Genomic DNA, 21,810 nt, shown 5'->3' on the forward strand with positions numbered 1-21,810 from the left:
CCTCAAATAGATTTCAAACCTTTCTATCCACTTGTAAATGTTGCTATTTCCATATGAAAGCAGCAGCAGAAGAATTATCATTTGCTCTTACCAGCTAGGTCTATTGCAAGGTTTAGGCCAGAATTGTTCCTGGAAGCTACCAAGGTACCCTAACAGAGGTAAACAGGGCATAACTAGGTGGAGGCACTGCCAACTGTTGTTCTTCCTATGAGAAGAGAGCTGCTGCAGATGGGTGGATAGAAGTTTCCCACCTCTCCAGCACCACTGCTGGGGCCTCCCCAGGATCTTCATTATCCTCAAGAACATCAGGCACCCAGTCAAGAGGTGAACACTTGCCTGCTCGTAGATGATCTGGAGAGAAGAGCAGGTTACAATAACTATGGATTTATTCACCATCTTTAGTTTTTTTTCACAGCTGCTGAATTTGGAGGAGTTTCTGAGACACCAAACTCCATATGACTCCCTCATCCAGCCACGTGGATGCAGAAGTGGGCAAAGTAAGAACTTCCAGGGGTGCAGAAAGCTCCAGGAACTAGATAGTTTACCTGACTTCTTGTATCCTGGTGATGTCAGACTGGCTTTCAATTTGCTGATTAGCTGATTCCTCTGAGTTCCTCCCCTTTCTCCCAATGTACCTTACTCACACTCTTTGCTTTTCACGCTCTTCTCCAGCTTCACACTCCTCTTTTCTCTCCTCACCTTCCCTTTCCTTCCCTTCCTGTGCAAGGTCCCTCTCCTCTTTTTTTTGCCTTTTCTACTCCCTTGCTCCTAATTAACTCCTCCCTTCCTACCTCAACCTCCAAACCCCATAATCCATTAGCCAAAGAATTTGAATCACAAACAAAAAACAAGTAGAAAAGACAAAACATTAGAGCTGATCAAAAAAGGAGAATTATTTTCCATGGAATTGTTTTAATGATGCAAAACATTGTTTTCTCATTCACGATTTTTTGTGAAATTTTCTTTTTCCAAATTAAATTAAAATTTTTCATTTAAATTTTCTAGTCAAAACCATTACCAAGGCTTTCTTTAGTTCCCCAATTCTCTTCCTTTTTTCCTACCAAAAAGGTGGGAAAGCACACAGTAAAAATCTGCAAAGCCACCATTTTCTTCTTCTCAAGTCCCACCTCAAGTCCCATCTCTGCTGTGATGCATACAGGAAACTAAAATTTGGGAATGGTTTAGGCGGCTGGCATGTTGTGGTGCTTACTATTAAATGGCTCAGAATCATGCACACCTTATTACATCTGTTACTCTGTCTTTTCTACACAACAATTTAGCCTGCTTGTTTGTCTCATCTACCTGTTACATCTTGACTTTTAGATTGTCAGCTCTTGGACAGTGACTGCCATTTGCTATTTGTTTGTACAGGGCCTAACACAATGGGACCCACACTGGGGGTGTGGCTTTGTGTGCTATATACAGTATAAATAGTAGATAGTGAGCTATTTGGAGCTGGGACCATCTCTAATGTGTTTGTACTGTGCCTAGCATACTATGGCCCCAATCTCCAGTAGAAAGAAAAGGAGTACTTGTGGCACCTTAGAGACTAACCAATTTATTTGAGCATAAGCTTTCGTGAGCTACAGCTCATTTGAGCATAAGCGTTTGTGAGCTACAGCTCACTTGAAGTGAGCTGTAGCTCACGAAAGCTCATGCTCAAATAAATTGGTTAGTCTCTAAGGTGCCACAAGTATTCCTTTTCTTTTTGCGAATACAGACTAACACGGCTGTTACTCTGAAATCTCCAGTAGGTGCTACTTTCTGATTAGGTAATGGATTTAAAAGGTTGCAGGTGAAGGGGGTACATACTTTTCTAGATTTGGGGAACTCTGTAGAACTGAATAGACAGTCTGAGACCTAAGACTGCGGTGTTTCCAACTCTTGTGATTTTTGGTGCATTATTTAAAGCCCCAGCTCCTGGAATCAAGAGATTGCAAGAGAATCTTAGCTTACTTTTTTTAAAATGAAAGTCTCTAGCCATCTTGGTTACACAGAATAGTTAACAAATGTGAAGCAAGTGAAACCTAAAGGCTCAGAAACCAGAAAGCAAATAAAAAGAAACCAAAATGTTTAAAAAAAAAAAAAAACGCTCATCATTTTGTGGGGTCATTTGACAAGCAGAGTCCAAACACCGCGAGGGAGAACAGGGGGCCTGCACCCCCAAGGAATAAGCAACTGTATCAACTGTTTGTATACAATGTTACTGTGTATGAAAATGTGTCAAGTAAAGTCTTTTGTGAAAACATGTAATATCCGGAACATGCTGGTCATTAGGAGATATATATCCAGGTTATGGTTACGAATGTATGTGGGTATATAGGACATTGTAATTGCAGCTGTGGTGCAACGGCAGCAGCACCTCCAAACAGGGTGGGTGAAGCAAGCAGGCAGGGAGGGGCGTCTCCCAAGCCAGCTGTTTACATGACACTGGCTCCAAGTAATGACCCATTGTCCAGCCAGAAAGAGACAATGGTGGACTATTAAAGTTAATGGAAAGACACTGGAAAGACACTGAAAAGAAAGCCCCAAGCTCAGAAAACTACAAAGGTGGGAGTTTTCTCCACCCTGAGTAACCATGAGTCATCAGGCCAGGAATAAGGGAGAGAAAAAAGGGAGGAAAAGCCTTATAAAAGCAGGCTTGTGTCTGAGGCTTGGCATCCAGAACTCAAGGCAGGGGCCTGTCTGAATGTTGGATCCTCTCTGGTACGCTGGGAACCTGTTCAGAGGCACTAGGTAACTTACTTTAGAAAAGGGAATTTATCTCCTATAGAAGTGTAAAGCCTGAAGTTGCATCTTGATGTTTATGTTCTGTGTAAGTTGTACATGTTTCCTTTCCCTACTCTTTCATCTTTGAATCTGTGAGTTTTCTATTAAATTTTTTAAATTTATTTTTACCCCAAGCAGGTCTCTGGTGTGCAAATAGTATGGAATGTGTCCCTCAAGGTGAACTGATAAGGGGCGGAGGGGGCAGGTTTCACACCCTCAGGAGCAATGAACCAGAGGGGAAACATCCCAACGTCTGGTACTTAGGAACTCGGGGTGGATGGATTTGGGGGCACTCAGGGCTGGCAGGGTTGTTGGTGTCCCCTTCCAAAGAGTAACTAGGCTGTGGGAAGCCAGGGTGAGACCTTTGTGCGTGTGGGCTGGCTACTGGTGTCAGGGCCCTGAGCCATAGCAGCGGAGCTGGAGCTAGGCATAAGCAGACTAAGCACTTGCTTAGGGCCCTGAGCAGCTCAAGGGAACCCCCCTATTTGCTTTTTATTATAAGAACTTGCCTGTTTTAGTCTTGTGGGGGCCCCCCAAAATATTCTGCTTAGAGTGCCCCCAATGGGCTAGCACTGGATCTGCATAGCAGCGTAGCAATAAGGCATCCAAAGTTACAGGACAGGTGGTGATAGAATCCCTTACTGGTCCGGAGGTCCCCAAAACATCACAGGCCTGACTTAACGATTTTTGAATACTTGGGGTTGGGAAGTTAGATAATAATTCTGGGTTTTCACAACTATTTCCATATTTATGTATCAAGACCTGATGGGGTTTATTTGCAGGAATTTTCCGAGGGGGGCTTTTTTATTAGATTATACTGTGCCCTGAGCGCCTTAGCAGAGGGGCACTTCACATACTATTTGCCTCCTTGTGGATTATTTAACATTAGCTCGGTGACAGACAATCTAATACACGGACAATCTAAGGCTCCAGAGCTATTTTTCAGGGCTACAGAGGTGGCTCTGATTTGCACAGGCTTGACAGAGATAGGAGAGCATCAGCCACATGAGTGCTCCTTGTGCTGTCTGGTATGTTGGCTTGATGGGTCTGTTTACTACTTATAGGTAAATACACGTGCCTCTGATGAGGATAGACCTGTTTAACAACTCTACCAATGTACCTGGTTTGAAACATTTTAGTTATCATTCCAGCATATGTCCATAACTCTTAATACCTACCATGTACATACTTGATGCAAAATTATTAATGATCAGTGAGTTATTAGTTTTCAAATGATACCTCACAAGGCATATTTTGCACAAAGATTATCACAATACTGTGGAAGGTGTGAATACAGGGTTCCTTAGTGTCACACATGTCAATATCCAAAAGCTAGCAAGTTCTAGCTGGGGTTGTGATGCTCAAACGCTATGCATGGCAATGCTGACTTTAGTTTACTCCATGGCTGAGTACTGCACACCTGTTTGGGGAAGAAACTCGCACACAAACCTTCTCAATATCTAGCTAAATATGCCTGCGACACTTGTAACTGGCACCATGAAGTCCGTGCTGCAGCCTTGGCCTTCAGTCCTCCCACTATCCGGCAAGAGAGGGCTACATTGTGCAAGTACAGGAAAGCTCTCACTAACCAAAAGCTCCTGTTCCACGACAACCTCATTCGCTCACCTCACGCTCACCTTAAGTCCTGCTGAACATTCTGGATGGCTTAAGAAGCTCTTCTGTCATCCACCTTCAACCCAGAAGATGCCTGGAGGCTACAATGGGCAGACTATGATGTAAACAACAAGCAACTCAAGAAAAGCATTAAACATCCAAGTGGGAGCCAAGAACAGCTTTACTTAGGGCACTTGTACGCTACAAAATTAAGTGGACCTAAGTTATGTCTAGGTACAGCCACTGCAGGAATGGAATTAGTTTTACACGTCCATACTACGCTCCTTGTGTTGGTGGTACGCGTCCTCACCAGGCACGCTTGCATCAATTTAACTGTCAGTGTGGGGCATTGTGGGACCATTTCTGAAAGGCAGCTACAGTCGATGTAAGCAGTGCAGTGTCTACACTGACTCTGCATCAACCTTACAACATCAGCTTAAGTGTCATGCCTCTCATGGGGGTGGAGTTATTAAGTCGGTGTAATGGGCAAGTTACATCAATGGGAGCTATGTTTTAGTGTAGACGCTTACAGTTAGGTCGATGTAAGCGGCCTTACGTCAACCTAACTGTAGTGTAGACCAGGCCTTAGAAGTAATAGAGCAAAATGCAATGATGACGCAACAGAATAAAATAGAGTAGCACAATGCTGTACTGATTGTGACAAGTCAATAGGTGGCATCACAACAGTTCAGCTAATGGTAACAACTTATAAACATTAAAGTAAATGTAACCACTACTCACTACAACTGAGGCTTATGTTAAAAACAAAACAAAACCCAAAACTTAAATGTACACGTTAATTTGGTTAACATTATACCATCTGAACCCCTCCAGTTGTGCTCACTCTCCTGCAGTTTTAAAATCCCAGACACTTCCTTGCAATGGCACGCTTGACGAATGGGAGTTCAAGGGCAGCACTAGGTATCTCTGAATTAGCAGAGGCAGTCCAGATAATAGGAGCGAGACACTTTCATATAGAGCAGGTTCAGACTGACACAGCAGTAGCTGGTAACAATCCTCGTCATCAAACAAAACCACCAGCACTAAGGTTTTCTTACAAGCTCGCTGGTCTTCACCTTGGCTAGCCTGTGATGAGATGTTGTCCCTAGTGCCATGGCTTGCATGCCAGCCCACCGAGGGACTTGATAGGGTCACCCCAAACAAGGAGGATCATCGCTGGGTACTCACACTTTTGTCTGTGGGCACAGCTCAGAATCCACCAGTGCAAGTGCAACCAGCACATTCTGGCTGCAGCTTTCAGTGGCTGGCTGCTGAGAAGGAGTCAAGGTGCTGAAGCTTGGGGCTAGCAGGCCTGCACGTACAGCCTGGCCTGCACCAATCATGTGGTCTCAGCAGCGGCAGCTTGACAGCAGAGCCTTTCAAATCTCCAGCTCCCAACAAGGGCAACTGCCTCTAGGTCCAGTCCCATCAGACTCTCAATTCTGTCAAGGCAGCACCACAGAGCTCTAGGCCCAGCTTCCTTTCTCTTCTCCAGCTTCCCTTAGCCAGTCCTGCCCTTCTGTCTCCCAGCCTATCAATGCAATCCCTGTAGGACCTCCTGATTTTCCACTTAACCCAGATACAGGATCCTGGAGCAAAGTTCAAAATGTCCCTCCTCCAAAAGGTGCCAAACATCACGGGGTTGTAGTCCTTGCAGAGTCTAGCCCAGTGCTGGGCAACCTGTGGTCCTGTGGGCTGCATGCGGCCTATCAGGGTAATCTGTTGGCAGACCTCGAGACAGTTTGTTTACATTGATCATCTGCAGAGATGGCCGTCCGCAGCTCCTAGTGGCTGTGGTTCACCGTTCCCAACCAATGGAAGCTGCGGGAAGCGGCGTGGGCCACAGGGACATGCTGGCCGCCACTTCCCACAGCTCCCATTGGCCGAGAACGGCAAACCGCAGCCACTGGGAGCTGCGGGCAGCCGTGCTTGAGGACAATCAATGTAAATAAACTGTCTCGTGGTCCGTCAGTGGATTACCTTTATGGGTAGCGTGCGGGCCGCAGGTTGCCCACCACTAGGTTAGCCCATCCAATTCAATTGGACATAGTTGTAATCCTTTGAAGCCAATACACAGTACATAGAGGCCTAATCAAAACATCCCATCAAGGTTCAGAGGCCCCCATAACAGGAGGAGCCTGCACTAACAACATTTAACCATTCCACACCATATCACAGGTAGATTCTAGTCATGTGCAGTCTGTACTGTAAATCAAAATCAGGAAACTTTGGCCAGCTAGAAAGTTGGAGTTTATCAAAGGAGTCTGACCAGGTGTTACTCTCTTACTCGTGAGGTTTCTTCCCCCAAGGCTTTCAGAGTGAAATCTAAAGCAGGCAGCTTGAAGTTGCTGCACAACTTGTATTTTATTAGGCTCAGGAGCATCAAACTCATTCCATGAAACTGAAACGTCAAACTTCAGGGACTGTTTTGACAAGTGAAACCCCCATGATGGAAAAAATACCCCATACAGTCTTTTCATAGATCAGCACTGCAACTTTATCTGGCAGCTACAAGATGGCATTTGTATAGACAGATTCAGGACAGGCAGCACACTGATTATTACCTGGAAAGATCTCAAGCAATGTTGTAAATGCAGTGTTGCAAATTCTCACAATTTTATCGTGAGTCTTGAGATAAGTTGGTGGTGGTGTTTTTTTTAACTCCTAGCCCCTAAAGTCAAGTGGTTTTGTGAGTTTCTTTCTTTCTTTCTTGTAAGTTCTAGCCCACATGGTGTGATGCTGTATGATTGAATATGACCATTTATGTAATTGACATTGCCACTGTTACACAATTGCAACAAATCTTGTACTAAGTATGTCATGGAAGGTCTCAATGGAAAAGTTCTGAATTGCTAAGTGTGATTATCCTGTTTATACGCATGTATCATCTTTGTATCTGAAGTTATGAATATTGGCTGTGTACTGGTATCTTACACATATGTTGTATTCCTGGGTAACACCCACTGGATAGAATTTACATTAGGGCCAGACAGCTATGTGTTGATGGCCCATTAAGGCCTCTCAACTCACATTGGGCCATTGAAATTATCCATCCCGCCTAGTAAGCCTTTCTTGTGGATGCTTCAGAAAAAATATGCGCAATAGCTGCCTCTGTGAGTCATCAAAGCATATAAGGGCATGTGATATGCTCATGTGACCCTGGACTCCATCTTGGGCCAGTAATTTTCCATGAACCTGGGCTGTGGGCTTTGTTTGGGCCAGTAAAATTCCATGCACATGGGGAGAGGATATAAAAAGGCACCTGAGATACCTCCATTTTTTCTTCATTTGCTGCTTCTTTTCTCTGGACTGGATTTCTAACAAGGAAACTTTGAACCAGGACTGATGAGCCCCCCCCCCCCCCCCCACCCCACCCCAATCTGTTTGAGTAATTCCAGAGAGACTTTTTCAAGCTTTCAGTTTCTTCCATCACTGCTTCAAACCTGGTATAAGGACTTTGCAATCACTAGTATGTATAGGATCTATTAATCATTTATAACACTCTTCTGTTCTTTTCTGATTAAACCTTTAGTGTTTAGTTACTAAAGGATTAGCATCAGTATGATTATTGCACAAGATCTGAGTTATATATTGACCTGGCAATGTGGCTGATCTCTTGGGAATGGAAGGACTCTATATATGACTAAATGGGTTTTCAGTAACCATTCATCATAAAATTCAGTGTGTGGGTGGTGAGCCAAGGGCTGGAATGCCTAAGGAGATCCTGTTTTTGGCTTGTTGGTAACCAGTGTGGTGCTACAGAAGTTCACTTTGATACTGGCTTGGTAGAGTCTAATGATAGAATATCCACCAGTTTGGGGCAAGTCTGCCCCATTTCTCAGCAGTCTGCCCTGAATTTGGCATCCCCAGCTGTGACTCACTGAGGCATGGTGGCTCACGGTTTCAGAGAAAAGCTTGAAAATGTGACCCAAATGCACCCAAAAAGCTCAGAAATCAGAAGGCAAATTAAGAGAGCCTACTTTTTTGTTTATAAATCTTTTAATTTTTTTTAAAGTAAACCTCATGATGTTTGAATGCCCCAGGTTGACAATATTGTAACTCTGATCATACCCTCCAATTCCTTATGTGTAAAATCTTCTTAGACATACACAGTGATATATATAACACACCCACCCAACCCCACCGCATAAACTTCTCCAACAGACTGGGGAGGAGGGATGGAAGAGAGAGGCAGTTGTTTCTATTTTTGAATACTTGGGAAGTGTTCAGATCCTATGCTGATGGTGGCTATATAAGCACCTTCATGGGACTTTGGGCTAAAGCTATTTCTCGCTGAAATTAACTGACTTTTGCCCCAAATTCTACTGCCTAAACAGAATACCAGTGCAGCTGCTGTGAATTCAGAGTCTTGCAGTGCAGTTTCATGGGGAAGGTTTGGCATCCAGATTTCTTAGTAAATTCTGTCGTAACTACTTCTCTGTCAGAGCCCCTCTGGTAGACTTAGTTGTTAGAGCGCTACTACTGTGTGCAGTCAAATAAAGCTACGACAGATCCATCTCACCCTATAAATTTCACTCAGCTTTCACGAAGCACCAGGAGATGGAAACAGTGCCCAACTAATCCAGTAATCCCCGTACAATATCTAGCAGCCTTATGATCTCTGGTACACAATAGAGCTGACCCATCCCCTTGCTGTGATACCATATGTTCGGGAACAGGAAAATGAATGTGAGCAGTAAATTCCCAAAAAGAAAAGGAGTACTTGTGGCACCTTAGAGACTAACCAATTTATTTGAGCATGAGCTTTCGTGAGCTACAGCTCACTTCATCGGATGCATACCGTGGAAACTGCAGCAGACTTTATATACACACAGAGAATATGAAACAATACCTCCTCCCACCCCACTGTCCTGCTGGTAATAGCTTATCTAAAGTGATCATCAGGTTGGGCCATTTCCAGCACAAATCCAGGTTTTCTCACCCTCCACAAGGGTTTGTGTGGGGGGGTGGAGGGTGAGAAAACCTGGATTTGTGCTGGAAATGGCCCAACCTGATGATCACTTTAGATAAGCTATTACCAGCAGGACAGTGGGGTGGGAGGAGGTATTGTTTCATATTCTCTGTGTGTATATAAAGTCTGCTGCAGTTTCCACGGTATGCATCCGATGAAGTGAGCTGTAGCTCACGAAAGCTCATGCTCAAATAAATTGGTTAGTCTCTAAGGTGCCACAAGTACTCCTTTTCTTTTTGCGAATACAGACTAACACGGCTGTTACTCTGAAACCAGTAAATTCCCAGTGAGTTTAGGCTTATGCAGGGATGATTCCACTGTAATACTTTGTAACCACAGAAGCCTGGTAACATGGGGGTGGGGGGTACGCGCAGATGGGCCATGGGCCATTGAGTTGGGGGAGCTGTGACAATGCTCTGCCAGGAATGTGTGTATATGGTTCCAGGCATGTTCATGATACTTGATGGAAAGGAAAAGAAGGTGGTTTGTTTTAAACATCTCTCTCTCTCTCTCTCAGCTTTGTTATGTATGATGAGACCGAAACCAACTTCTGCTGTAGGCGAATGATGAATTTCAGTTGTCTCCCAAGAAAAAGGAAGATAGAATCAGGAAAGAAGGAGAGAAAAAAAGAAAGAAGCTGTTGCTGGAGACAGAAAGCAGGGTTGGGAAAAAGCACAGGAACACTCTCTGGGCCCAGGGAGCAAGGGGTAAGCTCCAGCTGAGCTTCTCACTCCTCTCACACAGATGCTCAGAGGAAGTTAGAAAGACAGTAGAACACAAAGCAGGCTCCACAGTGGTGGCTGGCAGTGAATAGCCCTGGAAAATTATGCTGCTGCATGGATACTCTGATAGCAAGCTTGCTGATGGTGAGTGAGCCAGAATAAAAACCTGCTTCCTCCTCCTCCTCCTCAGTTTGAATTAGTTCTGCAGTGCTAAAGGGAGCACAATTTCGCCTGAACTTATGTGAATCAATAAAGTAGCATTTCACAATCTGCGGGGAGGGAAACCAGGTTTGTTTGGAAAGCCACAGAGCAAAGCACAGGAACAATGGGAGATAACAACACAGCATGTCCCTTTTCAGAGGACAACTGCACCCGCCAACCTTTCTAATGTTAATAGCTGGGTCTGAAATACAATGACACGAATCATCTGAATCAAGGGTTCAGAGTAGCAGCCGTGTTAGTCTGTATTCGCAAGTACTCCTTTTCTTTCATCTGAATCAAGGTATTATTTACCACTTCTAAGCACCTTTCATCTGAAGATCTCAGTGTAATTTTGCAAATGCTAATGAACCTCCCTACAGCTCCCTGTGGGGTAGTTAAGTACCCACAATTTACAGATGGGGAAACAGACACAAAGGGGGAAGGTGACTTGCCCACTGGCAGATTCAGGAACCCAATTCTGGAGTCCTAACTCCTAGTTCAGTGCTCAAATATCTATGTCATGCTCCCTTTCAACACGATAAACAAGTAAAACAAAGGTTGAAGTTGGGATCCCAAATGATGGCCAGGTCATCCCTTGGCCCGTGCTGCTTCCTGCAGCCCCCATTGGTCTGGAACAGCGAACCACAGCCAGTGGGTGCTGCGATCGGCTGAACCTGCGGACGTGGCAGGTAAACAAACTGGCCCGGTCCGCCAGGGGGCTTACCTTGGCAGGCCGCATGCCAAAGGTTGCCGATCCCAGCTAGAGAGCTGTATCGGCATAACTACATTGCTCAGGGGTATGAAAAATCCACACCCCTGAGCGATGCAGTTATACCGACCTAATCCCATACATAGACAGCGCTATGTTGACATAGAATCATAGAATAACAGAGTTGGAAAGGACCTCTGGAGGCCATCTAGTCAACCTCCTGCCCAGAGCAGGACCAATCCCAACTAAATCATCCCAGCCAGGGCTTTGTCAAGCCTGACCTTAAAAACTTCTAAGGAAGGGGATTCCACCACCTCCCTAGGTAACACATTCCAGTGTTTCACCACCCTCCTAGTGAAAAAGTTTTTCCTAATATCCAACCTAAATCTCCCGCACTGCAACTTGAGACCATTACTCCTTGTCCTGTCCTCTGCTATCACTGAGAATAGTCTAGATCCATCCTCTTTGGATCCACCTTTCAGGTAGTTGAAAGCAGCTATGAAATCCCCCCTCATTCTTCTCTTCCGTAGACTAAACAATCCCAGCTCCCTCAGCCTCTCCTCATAAGTCATGTGTTCCAGACCCCTAATCATTTTTGTTGCCCTTCGCTGGACTCTCTCCAATTTATCCACATCCTTCTTGTAGTGTGGGGCCCAAAACTGGACACAGTACTCCAGATGAGGCCGCACCAGTGTCGAATAGAGAGGGACGATCACGTCCCTCGATCTGCTGGCAGTGCCCCTACTTATACGCCCCAAAATGCCATTGGCCTTCTTGGCAACAAGGGCACACTGTACATAGCTACCACCTCTCAGAGAGCTGGATTAACTACACCAATGAGAGCCGCTCTCCCCTCAGCACAGTAGTGTCTTCACTAAAGCGCTACAGCAGTGCCGCTGTGCCACTGTTGCACTGTATGTGAAGACAAGCCCTAAATTCGTTTTTAAACTAAGCTAAATTCGACTGGTGCAACTCTTGTGTGTAGGCAAGCCCACAAACGTGCATCACATTAACCCACAAACGTGCATCACATTAACCTAATTAGTTTAAAAAAAAATACTACCTTAATTAAAATAGTGTCTGTTCATGTGGGGAACCAGGCCTAAATACTGAAGAAAATATCTTGCTGACTGCACTGGTTTTAATGGTGAATCATTCACCTGGCCTCCAGAAGAGGTGTGCTTAAAAGAACAAGTTCCAAAAACTACTTTGTTTCATCTGTTTGTTTTTTGTAAATTTTGTTAAGAGTTAGCAGTTTTTAGAAGTTCGTATTGATTTTTCGCTGTTTTTGTCTCTGTCACCCTCTCCCCTCTCCTTACCGCCTAACTGCTCCAATTTGGATTTCCTGCCATGCCAATATCTGAGAAAAGCCCCTTAAGACGCAATGACAGGTTTCAGAGGAACAGCTGTGTTAGTCTGTATTCGCAAAAAGAAAAGGAGTACTTGTGGCACCTTAGAGACTAACCAATTTATTTGAGCATGAGCTTTCGTGAGCTACAGCTCACTTCATCGGATGCATACCGTGGAAACTGCAGCAGACTTTATATATACACAGAGAATATGAAACAATACCTCCTCCCACCCCACTGTCCTGCTGGTAATAGCTTATCTAAAGTGATCATCAGGTGGGCCATTTCCAGCACAAATCCAGGTTTTCTCACCCTCCACCCCCCCACACAAATTCACTCTCCTGCTGGTGCTAGCCCATCCAAAGTGACAACTCTTTACATAATCAAGTCGGGCTATTTGATCTAGTGGATAGAGCACTAGACTAGGGCTGGGGGGACCAGGGTTCTTTTCCTGGCTCAACCCCTTACCTGTTGTGTGACTGTGGGCAAGTCACGTCTCTCCTCTGTGCCTCTGTTTCCCCACCTAAAAATAGAGCTAATGATACTGACCTCCTTTGTAAAGCTCTTTGAAACCTACTTATGAAGAGACAGGTATAAGTATTATCTTATATAATGAAGGTTATAGCTATGTATTATTATTATTATTATACCCCACCTCAACAGCCACCCAGCCTTGGAGCACAGAGAAGTCTCCCTATTTTGTCCTTTCTTTGCCAGCTGCTGGTGAGCCAGGGCCAGCCCCATATTTCTCAATATGCCATGGCCCAGATTTGGGACACATATTATTATTATTATTATTATTATTCACTGAGGAATATTCACTGAGGAAATATTATTCACTGAGGAAATATGAAATGTTGTGAGACTGATACCCTCAGCTATAATCTCTCTATAACCTCAGTGTCCTTATTCTTTATTTCTTATGTAACTAATAGAGCTTTTTAAAAAAAACTGTCAAAACATTTTTGGTTTTTTTGGTTTTTTGGTTTTTTAACCAGAATGTACATTTCTGCGGGGAATTTCATTGCAATTTTCAATAATTGGTATTTAAGAAAAAATGTTTTGTTTTGCTTTTCAATAAAAGCCTTCTGTCTTTGTTTTCTGAAAACAAAAAATGCTTACCAACAACTGAAACATTTTACTGAAATTGTTTTTTGAAAACTGAATCTTTCTTCAGTTGAAAAAAAAAATGAAAAATGCATGTGGGAACTTTGGGGAAAAAACAAATATTTGGCAACATTTCCAGTGGAAAAGTAATTGGCATTTGTGATCAGCTCTAGTAAATAACTTTGAAGAGGGGAAGTGAGAAAACACCAAATTTGTGTGGAATGCAGGTAACTTTGGGACTAAAATGAGTGAAGTCCCTAAAAATGAGGGACACTTCAGAGTTGTGTGTCCATTTCACATCTTCAATAGCTCTGCTTGTGTGCTGTCATCTTTCCTAGAGTAGTCATGTGCACAGCCTTCTGGGCTGCTCTGCCAGCTACCTGTAGGCAAACTGGAAGTCTGCCAGAGGTAGGAGTTCAGGCAGCTTGCGGGGCAGGGGTGGGGGTAGGGAGGGTTTTTGTGATGGAGGCAGCGTGACTTCAGGCACTCTGAATTATAAAAAGCTGAGCTTGTCTAGGACAGGTAACTTTGGTTTTCTGTTCTTCAACATTAGCATGCAGGGTGAGTGGGGAAAGAGCTACACGTCCAAACTACAGTACTGTACTTATTGAGGAGGAATGACCAGAAAGAGCTCTAATGAGGAATCCTGCCTCCTTGCTGTGTGAGTGTGCTGTGGATGAGGGGGTGAAAATGCTCTCTCTCCCTCTTTCTCTAGTGCATTTGAACAACATAGGTAAGGCCCTACCAAAGTCAGGGTCCATTTTGGTCAATTTCATAGTCATAGAAATTTTGAAATGATAAATGTCATGATTTCAGCTATTTTAATCTGAAATTTCACAGTGGTGTAACTGTAGGGGTCCTGACTCAAAAAGGAGTTGTGGGGCAGGAGGGGTCGCAAGGTTATTGTAGGGGGGTTGTGGCACTGCTACCCTGATTTCTGCCCTGCTGCTGGCAGCGGCACTATCTTCAGAGCAAGGCAGCTGGAGAGCGGTGGCTGCTGGCCAGGAACCCAGTTCTGAAGGCAGAGCTGCCGCCAGCAGCAGCGCAGAAGTAAGGATGACCTGGTGTGGTGTTGCCACCCTTACTTCTGCGCTGCTGCCTGCAGAGCTGGGCCCTCCATCAGCAGCCGTCACTCTCCGGCCGCCCAGCTCTGAAGGCAGCAACGCAGAACTAAGGGTGGCCTGGTATGATATTGCCACCCTTTCTTCTGCACTGCTGTTGGCGAGGCACTGCCTTCAGAGCTGGTTGGCCGGCCAACAGCCGCCACTCTCCTGCCACCCAGCTCTGAAGGCAGCACAGAAGTAAGGGTGACAATAACACGACTCCCCTAAAATAATTTTGTGACACCCCCCCCCCCCCGAAACTCCCTTTTTGGTCAGGACCCCCAATTTGAGAAACGCTGGTCTCCCCCCGTGAAATCCATATAGTATAAGGTAAAAGCACACAAAAGACCAGATTTCGCAGCGGGAGATCAGATTTCACAGTCCATGATGCATTTTTCATGGCTGTGAATTTGGTAGGGCCCTAAACATAGGGAAAGATTTGGTCCCTGTGCAGGTTAAAGCCACATTTTTTATTTTTTATTTTTAATGCATCCCTTTTGGTGGAAAACTCAACTTTTCCGTTTCCAATTTAAGGCCTAGTCAGAATGATGTCAGCAGGGAGGAAGGGGAGGAATCCTCAGGGTTGGGACTTGGGAGCAGACTAGTTACCAGTGGTTCATCTATCAGTGTGAACGAATTTTTGCAGGCCAGTGTAATATCAAGCATATTTTTAGGCAAAGTGGATTCTGATTTTTACTTCTGCACATATGTGAACTCCTAATGTATGTATTTCTCTGAATAAAAGGCTTCATTGTCCATTACTACTAATGGTACTAGGATAGCACTCAGTCCTTTACTGTGTGGATGGTTTTATTAATTTTGAGGAAGGGTTAATAGAATTGAGCATTTCCAATCTTGAGAAAAGGAGAAGAGCAGACATAGCTATCGGGATATAGGCCTGGGCCTAATAAGGAAGGGCAATCCATTATTTCAGTTCTCAGTGAGGACTGAACAATAAGTAATATGTCGTCTCTGGTGCAATGTAAACTAAACTTTACCATGAGGAAAATCTTGCTTGCTAAACCAATGGTTCAGGAGGTTGTCGAATTACATTCATTGGAGTTTTAGGACTAGAGCTGAATCTGTTGCGTTGGTTTAGGATTAGTGAAACCAGTCCTGCTGTGATGCAGGGAGTAGAAGAACCACTAGGTGGCACTTCTAACCCAAAGCATTTAAATGTTTTTCTTTTTTGTAGGATTTTTTTTCTCCGGTCTCTTAATATGGTATTTTAGGAATATATAATGTAGCCCTCAAATAATTGGCAACAATATACTGAGCAGCATAAAGAAACCAGTGTAGAAATTAACCATCAGATTTAAAAGAATTGCTGTAGGGGGAAAATGCTGCATATTCTGGTTTTAAAATGTAGGGAAATTCCTTGTGTAGTGATAAGTAATTTTCATCTAACTTTCTAGTGAAGGAGGAAACCCCTTTGTTATCCCCATACAGTGAATATGTTTCTATGTGTCCACATCATTGACAATTACTGTAGCCCATAAGATTCTGTCACACCTGATTCTGTGGCCGATGGATCTGCAGCAGAAAATTTAAAAGTCTGTGGCCTATTTTTCCAGAACTTGATAACAGTTAATAACAAAAGAGCACAGACAGAAATAATAAGGTAACTTTTTTTGCTTTACTTCTGTAAAAACTTTGTCCCTTATTCCCACCCTTTGCATGCTGTGATTGTCTTAGTCTGCAAGCTGTCTTGGAAGGGAGGATGTCTTCCCTGTTTGGACAACACCTAGCATGTTGTGTGTGTTACTGTAATGCAAATAATAATTGAACTTGTGTATCCTGTTGCTCACTGTGTTTCTATTGTGGTAAGTGACTGTGTTAAATAATGGTGTTATCTTACTCAACAGATTGTTGTGTATTGAGAGTTATGTCTGCTAGCTTGAATGACAAAAATGAGGTTTTGCAGCATTAATCCTTTTAAAATTACAGGTGCCAATGGCTAAGGGAGTGATTTAGGATTCTATTCCTTCTTGTGCGTCAACAGAATTGCATTGTACATTCCAATCTAAGTCCTGGTCTACACTAAAAAATATGTCTCCCAGGGTGTGAAAAATCCACAGCCAACCTAACCCCTGGTGTGGAGAGTGAGGTCAACAGAAGAATTCTTCCATCCACCTAGCTATCGCCTCTTGGGGAGCTGGATTACCTACTCCAGTGGAAGAACCCCTCTAATTGGCATAGGTAGTGTCTACACTGAAGTGCCACAATGGAGCTGCAGCTGTGCCACTGTAGCATTGCAAGTGTTGACAAGCCCTAAGAATTCTTTACAAAGCGACATCTGTGCAAATCTACTGCAGACAAAGGGTTTGCACAGGCATAACTGGCATGGCAGTTTGGCATCATCAGAATCTTTATTACTGGTGATGATGCATGAGAAGAAAAACCCATTTTTGATTGATTCTCAGATCCCAGGCTGAATGTCATTAGGAAAAAAAGTACTTGTTAGCTAAGCATATTTGATACTGAGCCTTTCTAAAACACAAACATGGAACCCTGCCAACACCATTGTTATATACATTAGTGTTAACAGGCCATTCTACCTTGAATGGTCCCTTACAATATGTGCTAACTATTTATGCTAAACAATCTGTTCCACCTTGAATTTAGCTGTGATGCTGGGAGTAACTTTCCCAGACCTGAAGAAGAGCTCTCTGTGTGTGGCTCCTAAGCTCCTCTCTCTCCCCAACAGTAGTTGTTCCAATAAAAGATATTATCTCACCCACCCTGTCTCTCTAATACCATTTTCACGCATTTTTCAGACTAGAGCCTCCCTTTCAAGTAGCCTTTATAGTTTTCTGCTATAGAATTAGTGCTATGTTATTGACTGAATAGGATTTTCATAAAAAATTGACAATGGCCTAACTGTTTTCACTGAAATCAGTATGTGCTGCCCTTCCGGGTCATGTCTTCAGAGAGTTTTCTTTTCGGTTTACTGATTTAAAAATGAATTTTTATTAACATATTGCAGTGACAGTGATGTTGTCACAAAAGTTTGAGCTGAATGACAGTAAAATCTGTCTGTAGTGGTAACTCAAGGGACCAAAAAAAAATTTCCTTAGCAGAAGTGGTCTTATAAAGCTGGAGGAGAACTGTAGTCTGTTTGGATGGACTCTTTACACAGAACATTGTCTAACAGGGTTTCTTTTTTGAACCAATTACATTGTTTGCTCATTTTCATGCATCAGCAGAACTACCAAGTACATTCTGATTATAGAACCTTCTCTTCTGGTGATGTGATAGCTGGGAATGATATTTTATCATGTGAAACAGAGAAACCACAGTTAACATTGTAGACCCCAGAATTAGCTTGCAATGCTAACAATTCACAAGCATCCTTTTATGAATTATCAGCCTAAACTGAGCTAATTTGATAGGAAAGTCAGTGGAGAATAAAAGAGGCACCGTGAGAGTTTTAATTTGGTCTCCTCTCTTTCTTTAACAAGTTCATAACCACATTTTAATTATAGATGTAAAAAAGAACCGAACTTACTACCATACTAATCAAAGTGTGTGTCACATTTGCCTCTGTGGTGAATTTCCCATGCTTTCCAGTGTGAATGGGAGGAAGGCAAAGCAGTGCTCACTTTAAACTGGAATTTTTTTCCCACTACCTTGCAAAAAGGATTCATTGTATTTTGATTAATCCATGCTTGGTCCACCTCAAATGTTTCCATGGAGACAGGATTTTTTTTTTCTGGATGGCAACTGTTAGGCTCAGGAAAGTTAGCTCAGCTCCACACAAAACCACTCAAGCTCCCAAAGAACCATTTGTTTGAAGTGTAATGTGCATAAACAGAACTCCCAAATTCCTTCTCAGTATTATTGTTGTCAGTGCTAATAGAGTGCTGTTTTCTTAATGATCCACAATGATGCCCTTTCACTTCTCTCAGAGAAGAGGAGAATAATCTGAATATTCTGTTTCATTGGAAGGAATCACTTTGTCTTGGTTCAGAAAAACTAGGCTCCCAAGCTACAAAAACTGAATGGTAACAGTTCTGAAGTGAGAATCTCAACTAGGCTAGGGCCAAAATATGACTGGCTAAAAGACTGTTACATTTTAGCTGACATTGTCCTGCTGATTGCCAGTGACCAAAAAATTGCCATTTTAGTGTCACCAAATATTTTTTTAAAGGGGAAAAAAAATCTCTTACTGCATACATGCGTGTTTTGAATGGCTTCTGAGGAGCAGAGACCCACACTGACACTGAACATTTCACCAATATTATTTATTTATTTATTTATTTGAGTGGGCAAAAACATGCCAATTTTTGGGAAAAGTAGCATTTTGTCAAAATTCACCACAATTTAGGTTTGTTTGTTTTAAAAAAACAGCTTTTTTTCCCCCAGTTTTTCAAAAACAGTTTTCAATTTTAAAAACATTAAGGTTTTTAGGAAGTGTGACAGACCCAGATCAGTTGGGTACAGGAGTCTGGTAGAAGGAAAACACACTTGATGAATACTTTTCTGTTTCCTGAATGACCAGGGCAGGAGCTACCCCAGAGCAGTCAGGAAGGTGCTAGAAGCAATTAAGTCAGGCAGACATAAGACACCTGAAACCAATTAAGAACTGATTAGAAGCAATCAAGGGAACAGGCTAATCAGATCACCTGAAGCCCATTTAGAACTGGCTGGGGCTAGTTTAAAAGGAAGCCCCTTCAGCAAGGCAGGCTGGTAGGAGCTGGGAGCAGGAAGGTGTGTTGTGGGAGGTCTGGGAGAAAGATAGTTTGTAGTAAAAGAGCTGGGAGAATACACATGGTCAGGTACCTAGGAGGGGCCTTTTGGGAAAGTAGCCCCAGGAAGGGCTATAGCTCTGGGAGTATAGGAAAACTACCTGTTTCTACTGCCAATTAGGGTTCCTGAGCTGGAACCTGGAGAAGAGGGTGGGCCCAGGTTCTCTCTCCCCCTACACAAATGCTCACTGAGAGGGAAGACAGGGACTATAAAGTAGGTTCTTACGCCAAACCCATTGACTGGCCGATCATGAAGGTGACTCAGTAAGCTGAGGAGTACTTGTGGCACCTTAGAGACTAACGAATTTATTTGAGCATGAGCTTTTGTGAGCTACAGCTCACTTCATCAGATGTTTACCCTCTAGGAGGGGAGAGAGGCTACACTCAGGGTCACAGCAAACCTCTGAGGCAAACTCTAACTGCCTAAAAAAAAGGAGTACTTGTGGCACCTTAGAGACTAACACATTTATTGGAGCATAAGCTTTTGTGAGCTATGATGAAGTGAGCTATAGCTCATGAAAGCTTATGGTCAAATAAATCTATTAGTCTCTAAGGTGCCACAAGTCCTCCTTTTCTTTTTGCAGATACAGACTAACATGGCTGCTACTCTGAAATCTAACTGCCTAGAAGCACAGGACCCCCTGAGGCAAAGCTGGCACTCTGCAACAGAAGTTAGTTTTCAAAATCCCCAAAACAATTTTTTTTTTTAAAACCAAGAGCATTGACAGAAAACTATATTATTTTGTAAAAATAATTTTGGCTTTAGTTTCCATTATGTTACTGGGAAAGGGACACATTTTAATTTTTGACAAGAAGTTGTTTTTTGTCAACAAATATTTTGTTGACAAAATTTCAGCTGGCTGTATTTAACACATTTATTATTTGTGTTTCTGTAGCACTTGAGAGGTACCATCATGGCTAGAACCCCATTGTGCTGGACACTGTACAAACCAAACAAAAATGTTTATATTGCAGTAATGCCTAAAAGCCAATGCTTATGACAGCCAGGAAGACATAGACTGGAAAATTTATACTAGGTTGTGCTTCATAAGAAATGTTTGTGATGATGGGGAGACTGTTTGTTTGTCAAATGGAAAAAAGAAAAATCACCTTGGGAAGGAAATATTACTTTCAAGCTTCTAAGTACATATTATGAGTAGGAAAGTATGTATAATATAACAGAGAAAGTAGGAACATCAGGATATGACAATATTTCTTTAATATGTTCAGAGTTACAGTCCATCCATATTTTAAATAATAATACTTGGTACTCTTGCTGTATACTTTAATCTTTCCTAATAGGCTCTAATGTTAGCTACTGTAATTAAATTTTATACCACATGTCTAAAGTAGGTAAGGAATATGAAGAAATTGTTTCTCTCACAACTGAGAATGTAGCTACCTAGAGTTGAAACCTTACAGCTGTTTTAAAAAGACACAGTGATGCTATGCAACAATTTAGGACAGGAAGGAAGAGACAAAAGAATACCATAGAAAATTGAAATGACAGGACAAATTTAGAGAGGTAGAATATAATTACCTTAATGGAATTTGGCCAGGACTCTGGTGTTAACATCTCATCTCATCTCTCAGGAGAATTTCTGTGGAGGTTTTAGTGGCACATGTAGTCAGGAGTGGACCTGGCTGACACGTCTGATTAGCTTGTCCTAGAGAGATTTGATGACCAAAGTTCATGTCATTTGGAAGTCAGATTTATCATTGATAGGTAGAGCTGCTTTTCTGCTAAAAGGAAATGTTGAGCCTGTAACAGAATTCAGAGGACAGGGCCTCTGAATTCCTCTGATGTCCTAAAAGAGCTTTCCAACATTTGGTACAAGTTCCTGATGTTGCATTTCTTGCCTGCAAAATTGGGAACACTGCATTGGATCCTTACCTCGTATTATGAGAAACCTAATCAGCAACTGAATGTTTCAGGCTTGAAGGTAGGAAGGGATGGAAAAATGCTAGCGGCCTTTGCAACCTCTTAAACTAAATAGGAAATCATACAATCTGTGACACTGCCATTCCCAGAGGAGTGGCAGCCCTATTTGTATTCCAGTAGGCTATGCTAAGCATGTTAATTCTGAAAGTCTGCAGCTGTGAGAAACAGAGAATAAATGATAGTACACTGTGAACTGAAAAGTTGCTTACATATACCATAGCACCAAATATGTTTTCTTTTTTCAGAGCAACAGCCGTGTTAGTCTGTATTCGCAAAAAGAAAAGGAGTACTTGTGGCACCTTAGAGACTAACCAATTTATTTCAGCATAAGCTTTCGTGAGCTACAGCTCACTTCATCGGATGCATACTGTGGAAAGTGTAGAAGATCTTTTTATACACACAAAGCATGAAAAAATACCTCCCCACTCTCCTGCTGGTAATAGCTTATCTAAAGTGATCACTCTCCTTACAATGTGTATGGTAATCAAGTTGGGCCATTTCCAGCACAAATCCAGGTTTTCTCCCCGCCCACCTCCCCCCCACAGACAGACAGACAGACAGACAGACAGACACA

At 42.9% G+C, this 21,810-nt stretch overlaps 1 protein-coding gene across 1 annotated transcript in view; it reads right to left on the minus strand.

Moving 5' to 3' along the window:
• AKR1D1 (aldo-keto reductase family 1 member D1) overlaps positions 1-20,928 on the minus strand; it is a 145,913-nt gene extending 124,985 nt beyond the window's left edge. The window contains exon 1 of the mRNA XM_048831097.2: positions 20,835-20,928. Coding sequence (XP_048687054.1) covers positions 20,835-20,870 — 36 coding nt within the window. The 5' untranslated portion in view covers positions 20,871-20,928. The remainder of the gene's footprint in view (positions 1-20,834) is intronic.
• Positions 20,929-21,810: the final 882 nt, after the last annotated feature.

The sequence above is a fragment of the Caretta caretta genome, chromosome 1 (genome assembly GCF_965140235.1).
Source record: "Caretta caretta isolate rCarCar2 chromosome 1, rCarCar1.hap1, whole genome shotgun sequence".
NCBI classification, from domain to species: domain Eukaryota; kingdom Metazoa; phylum Chordata; order Testudines; family Cheloniidae; genus Caretta; species Caretta caretta.